Genomic DNA, 6508 nt, shown 5'->3' with positions numbered 1-6508 from the left:
GATAGCCTACAGCATTTGAAAAATATTCTTTTTAATAATTAATTTAATAAATTAAACATTTTTAATCCGTGAAATTGTTATTAATTAGTAAAGACAATTACTCATGTTAATAAATGGTTGATAACTTGATAATCATGTAGATAATATTATCCACCAAACACAAAATAAAATAATTTTGATTTAAAAAGCATTTTTGAGATTGCAACTGCTCATATCCAGGGTCTCAAGAAAGAGGCTAACCTCTACTGGTCTATTTGTTCTGTTGAATTACTTTGGCTTATTTGGAAATATAGGAATGATGATATGATTAATGACAATGACAAGAATATTACTGAGTGTCCCAGGAGACTCATCCTTCATGATCTAAATGTGCAGGTAACAAGGGTGATCAGAATCAAGAAGAATTTTGAAGGATGGCTTCGAGATGGAGCAGCTATGATGTTCACATCAAAAATCTCACATGGATTCACTTGGTCCAAGTTCTCACCAGAGAATACTCTCTTTGAGATCGTCTTGGAGGAATTAATGAGAGAGATAAATATGAACAGAGCTCAGCCAATGCAAAGCCAAGGTAAGGTTATATTTGATCAGATAGACATTTTGGAGTCTTTTGCTAGATTTTATGAAAAACTATCCACTAGTGGACGCTGTGAAGTGCAGAAAGACAATGCTAGGAGACAACTTAAATCCATTATCCCAAGGAAGATATTTGAAGAAGATGCTACCATGTTAAATCAGAGAATCACTTTAGATGAGATCAAAGAGGCTCTCATCTCTTAATAATGGAAAGGCCCCAAGAATTGATGGTCTTTCGATTGAATTTTACAAAAGTTGTCAGCATTGGATTGCGGAGGACTTGATGCAAGTCTATAAAGAAGCTAAAATTAATGGCTCATTGGGGGAGGATGTAAATACAGGGGTCATAAAACTTATTCCTAAATAAGGTGACATGACATTGATAAAAAATTGGAGGCCTATCACCTTGTTAACTGTCTGTTATAAAATTCTTGCCAAGGTTGTTGCACAAAGGATAGAGAGAATTATGCCTAAGATTATATATCCTACTCAGACAGGATATGTAAAGGGAAGATACAGTCTAGAGAATCTCCTCACATGTTGGGAGGCTATGAGTTGGGTTAAAGAGTCTAGACAATATGCAATCATTCTACTATTGGACTTTGAAAAAGCATATGATAGAATAGATTGGGGTTTTTATCAATATGGTGATGGAATGCCTTGGGTTTCTAGAAGACTACTGTAGGCAGGTCAACATACTAATAACAAGTGCTAAGGCCTATGTAGAAATCAATGGTGTGAAATATGATAAGTTTTTCCTTTCTAGATCAATAAGGAAGGGATGCTCCCTTGCCCTTTCACTTTATATCATTGTTGCTGATGCTCTCTATTATATCCTAAGAGATTACTCAACCTCCTCGAGTGTGGATGAAATTAAGTTACCCAATGGAAGAAATCTCTCTAACATCTAGTTTGCAGATGATACCACGATTTTAACTAAATTGAAAGAAGAAAATCTAAATGCACTTTTGTACAAACGAGAGCTATTCTGTGAAGCCTTTGGTGGAAATATCTCAATGGCTAAATCTACTCTCCTAGGATGGGACAAGCAACCCCCTATTTGGTTAGATAAATACTCCTTTAGGTAGGAAGGACCTAACCAATTGATTAGATACCTTGGTATACCTTTTGTAGTAGAGCCCAAGCTGAAAGCTATGTGAGAGTGGGTTAGAAGCTAAATTGATAAAACTTAAGGAAATAGAATATATAAGCATCACCGTACCATTGGAGGGAGAGTTACCTCAACATTGGAGGGAGGGTTCAAGTTTGTCAAAAGATACTATCTTCCTACAACATTTATTATACATCTTTGCAAAATTCAAGCAATTATAAGTTTAATTATATCCAAAAGATCATTTGGTCTAGTGGAAAATGAGGGAGAAAGAACCGTGCTATTAAATGGAGTTGGTGCACTATGAGCAAGAACATGAGAGGAATCGGCTTAAAGGATTTAAGATGGAAAGGCAATGCATTAGCTTCTCAATGGATAGTCAAAGCTCTTAGCAGAGAAGAACAATGGAAGGTTTTGATTAGACATACCATTAGTAGGGCCATGTCTATAAATAATCTAAATAACTAACCCTTATTGTAGTGTACTATTTCAGTTGCTCATATGTGGTGTTGCAAGCCTTTATTGTAGTGTACTATTTCAAATGATATTCTACTAAATGATTCACTCCCTTGTGTAATTTAGCACATAAAAATTTATGATGTAAGATAATCATAACATTTCTTAACATTAAATATTATTTAAAAAAATCATAACATGGTAGGTAAGTATTTCATCAATAAAATGGTATATAATCATTTCAACATATTAAATCATTTCTTTTAAAAAAAAATATTTCGCAAAACAAAGTTTAAATAAAAACAATTTAAGAAAAATATAAATTTATATAATTAAAAAAATTAATTTATTTTGTGTTATAATTTATATAAAACAAATTTATACATATATTATCTAACTACAATTTTCTAATAATTATACATTTGACATATTTCTAACATTCACTGTATACAGATACTTCTTCTATACATTTCAAGCTCTAAAAATATACAAGTTATAAATTTAACTATTATAATAGATTTATTTTATAAAATTTTATCTAAATTTTTTCCCGTATCATTATATTTGGCCCTAAAGTTTACCCCACTTCTATAATATTGATCTACTTTAGCTTAAATAATACAATTATTGATAATATCACACATAATCTATAGTACTTTTGTGGTTCTCTATTTTACCACCTTCTTGTGAGTGATCACCTTAATAAATTTTACAAAAAGACCTAATCTAGAATCTATAATACAACATAATTCACATAATTCCCTTCCTTACGATTATAATCCTATTATTCAACTTAGCAAACATGATCTTGCGTGTTTAGTGTTTTTTTTTCTAATCCTAGGAATCTATCATTTCTTTTGTATACAAAGGTCTATTTCCATGCTTATAGTATCATACCAAGTTTCAATTTTTCGTTATTTACATACACCACAATAAACTTCCTTTCGGATCCTTTTCTAATTTTTAATCTCAACAAATGACCAATTTTATTCCTTGTATTATAAGAAACTCTTAAAGTTTTATTTATTCAAGTAAACATTCATTAACAGATTTTAGTATATGATTCGAATATTTTCTCATCTAATATATCTTATGAAAGTTGGTAGTCATGATATGGTCCATTCAATTCTCTATTTTTCACATTTGACCCATCTAATATCACCAATAAAATATCCTTAAAACCTTTAATATCTTTGAATAAGATATAAAACATAGAATATTATGAAAATAGAATAATATAAAACGTAAAACAAGGTGTGGAAGAGAGAATCTAATGGAACTCTTTAACAAACTATACAGAGTTCTAATTACATATGATGTAGATTATACCTTTTATAATATTCATGACATATGATGTAGATTATACATTTGACATATTTCAAACCTTCATTGTATAAGAGATATAACAAAATTTTATATATAGATAACAAAAATAGAACTCTTTAACAAACCATACAGAGTTCTAATTACATTTACATTGATGATTCTTCGAAATTTCAAATCACCATCAGAAGCGATTGGCTTTCGAGACCCAGTAAAACCAGCTTCGGAGCCAGCACCTTGCTCAGGATCCCTTCCAGTTGCAGCGTGGTTCCAAATTCATGACCAGCTGCAGAGTTTCCATCCGCCCTTGCTGGGTCTCTATCTCAATCTGGGCAAGGTGACTCTATTATTGTCTATGCTCTCCCATGCCTATGCCTTTGCCTTTGTTCATACTGGTTATGCCTCTACGGGGTAAACTGCTTTAGATTAGACCAAGTATGAATAAAAAACATGTACTTCTTCTGTACATTTGAAGCTCTCGGAAATACAAGTTAGAAATTTCTTGCATAGCCATTGCGTCCTTGACGATCGCCTCCTCTCTTTACGCCATTTGGAATATTGTCTTTCCATGGTAGAAATCAATCAGTAGGAGCAGAGAAAAACAATTATATTTGAAGACTATATTACATTATATGAATAGATAATAACTTAATTAAGGCTTTGCGAAATACCTCTGAAACCAGCCAACCTTTTCTTTTCAACATATACGCGACGCCCAGAGATGACAATAGGAGATGCCTGCTTACAAAATATAAATACAAGTTTTATGAAAATAAAGATAAATACAATATCTAATAACACTAAATAATTCGATACAAATTAAGTACCTTTACAGCACTCTCCACAGAAGTTGATGATTGGAACTCAATGAAACCATAGCAAAAGTTTTTTTCCTGCATTACAGTATTTAAACATTACAGAAGGAAAAGAGCAGAAAACAAGCGAGATTTGTTTTCAAAAACATACCTTGTTGGCTCTGATTTGAATTCCACCGGGCTTTATAGAACCATATTTTTTAAACTCTTCTTCAAGCAAAGTAATTGTAGAATTCCATGGCAAATTTCTTAAATGGATTGAGTTCTCATTGACTGTAAGTTATATGGGATTTCAAGGTTAGTGAGAAATTAAGAACCTGAAAGATACAATTAAAAAATGGTGAAGGGAAGATTATGGTAACCTGGGGCTTTTCGAGAATTAGAGTTCAAGGATTGTGATGTTGTATGTACTTGTGATGGTACATTTGCTTTCAGTCCGGTATTTATTGGAAATTTCACCACAACGGTTGGCCTTTGAATAGGATGTGGGTTCTCTTTCAAAAGCTGAACATTCAAAGAAAAAAATATCAGTAACATCATATTCTACAAACGCTCAATGTATGAAAGGGCTTTGAAGTGCTCGACGTGCATTCAAAATGTTTATACTTACAACTGCTAGAAAACTCATTTTTGTTGTTTCTTCTGGTGGTGAAATAGTTTTCTCAATATCCTTAAGCTGTTGTTCATTCTCAACAGTTTCAGTAGCATGTTTATTTTCCAATTTCGAAGGTTGTGATTCAAATCTTTGAATTTCTTTTGCAGGAACTATCTCTGCTAAGACACAGAAAGGCTGCGATTAAAGAAGATTCTACATCGAAAAATACTGAAAGATAGAAGAAGAGACCATTTTACCTTCCTGCAAAGGCTCATCACAAACAGCATTAGCCGACATATAAGTTTTGTCTTCTGAATACTGGGATTCTTCCAAATACCGAAATGCATCGTTTAGAACAAAATAGCCTCTCTCCTGTGGTGCTAAAAGGAAAGACTGGGCAAATTTTCTTTCGACATTCTCGTGCCCTAATATGATCCCAGTTACCAATATGATATAAGATTCATTATAAGCTTCTTGTGAATCCACAGTTCCTATTTTAACCGCATTTCCCTCATTGAGCGAAGACACTATATTGTTTTTAATAGCCTGTTGGTAACAACCATTCAAAACAAGAACAACATTATGTCTGCAAATTTGATTGAATAAAGAAATGTAAACTTAAACCATGGATAAAAATTAAACTTCGAAGGTATCTTGTAGTTGCATGCCATATGGTAATATTGTATTTCAAAAATGAATTTGTATGATTTGAAACTGTTATACACTGAATCTACTGCAATATTTGACTTACTTCTAGGGTTGTTACATGCAACAATTGACCATTGGGTTCAGGGCGGGTGATAGTGCTGCAATCTTTGTAGAACTCGTATAGCTTATCTGGACAGTTGTTTAGAACACAGTAATACTGGTTCACAAATTCGTTTGCAACCTACCAAACCAAAAGTGTTAATGAAATAAACTCCAAGCCCAACGCAAATGATCCAAACCCAGAACCACTTTATAAGAATAACAAGATGGTATAGTATTCATACCTCAGAGGCAGGAAATTCTCTTTGTAACTGCTGGGATTCCATCCTTCTGCATTGGAAATGATAATCAGTTGCATGTTAAAGTGTGTTGAATCTGCTAACTATCCCAATCACAAGTCTAGGAAAAATTGCAAAAGAGAGAATAAAGAGAATATGTAGAACATAATTCCTGTTGCAGACCTTGTATGGATTTTAACTGTAAAGAGTTGCTTTTCAGTGAATGTGAATACTTTCCACACCTTTTAAAACCTCTCAACTGATTTAGTGGACTGAATTGAAATTTCGAAACAGCCTAAATATTTTTCTCACAAGCGCAGATACAAGGAGGCATAACAGCAGAGTACGAGTTAGTTTGCTTTTCTTTTCTTTTTCCAAATATATTTATAAGGCATAACAGGCGTGTCTTTTGACTAAGAGAATAGAAACTATTGAATTTTGGGATGATAACGTTTGTATGGCCATAATTACCTATTCCTATACAAGTCTAGTCTAATACAACAAGACGCACACATAAGTAAAAATGACGTTAGATTAATTAATTTAGAGTGAGGATTGAAATATTAAATGTTAAGAGAGTAATTGCAAATAAAAGTATATGTAGTTCTATGGAAGATGTGTGGAAATGTGTTTGATGTGACATTGA

General features: G+C 32.7%; 1 protein-coding gene across 1 annotated transcript; it reads right to left on the bottom strand.

The window, feature by feature from the left end:
* Window positions 1-3957: 3957 nt before the first annotated feature.
* LOC131031331 (nuclear transport factor 2-like) lies at window positions 3958-5910 on the bottom strand. Its single transcript, XM_057962431.2, has 9 exons — window positions 5869-5910; window positions 5628-5765; window positions 5134-5422; window positions 4892-5052; window positions 4644-4785; window positions 4433-4554; window positions 4294-4359; window positions 4138-4204; window positions 3958-4028 (listed from the first exon to the last, which is right to left on the bottom strand). Exons 1-9 carry the CDS (start codon window positions 5908-5910, stop codon window positions 3958-3960), a joined length of 1098 nt encoding a protein of 365 aa, XP_057818414.2.
* Window positions 5911-6508: the final 598 nt, after the last annotated feature.

The sequence above is a fragment of the Cryptomeria japonica genome, unplaced genomic scaffold, assembly GCF_030272615.1.
Source record: "Cryptomeria japonica unplaced genomic scaffold, Sugi_1.0 HiC_scaffold_48, whole genome shotgun sequence".
NCBI lineage: Eukaryota > Viridiplantae > Streptophyta > Pinopsida > Cupressales > Cupressaceae > Cryptomeria > Cryptomeria japonica.
The sequence above is the reverse complement of the archived record's forward strand: the minus strand, read 5'-3'. Positions and strand labels throughout refer to the sequence as shown.

Bases quoted from the DNA above. Each gene is read 5' to 3' on its own strand.
- LOC131031331 (XM_057962431.2), bottom strand. From the start codon at position 5,910: ATGGAATCCCAGCAGTTACAAAGAGAATTTCCTGCCTCTGAG. The intron at 5,766-5,868 runs GTATGAATACTA...TTGGTTTGGTAG, and splicing joins GAGAATTTCCTGCCTCTGAG to GTTGCAAACGAATTTGTGAA. The intron at 4,029-4,137 runs GTATTTCGCAAA...TACCATGGAAAG, and splicing joins AAGGTTGGCTGGTTTCAGAG to ACAATATTCCAAATGGCGTA.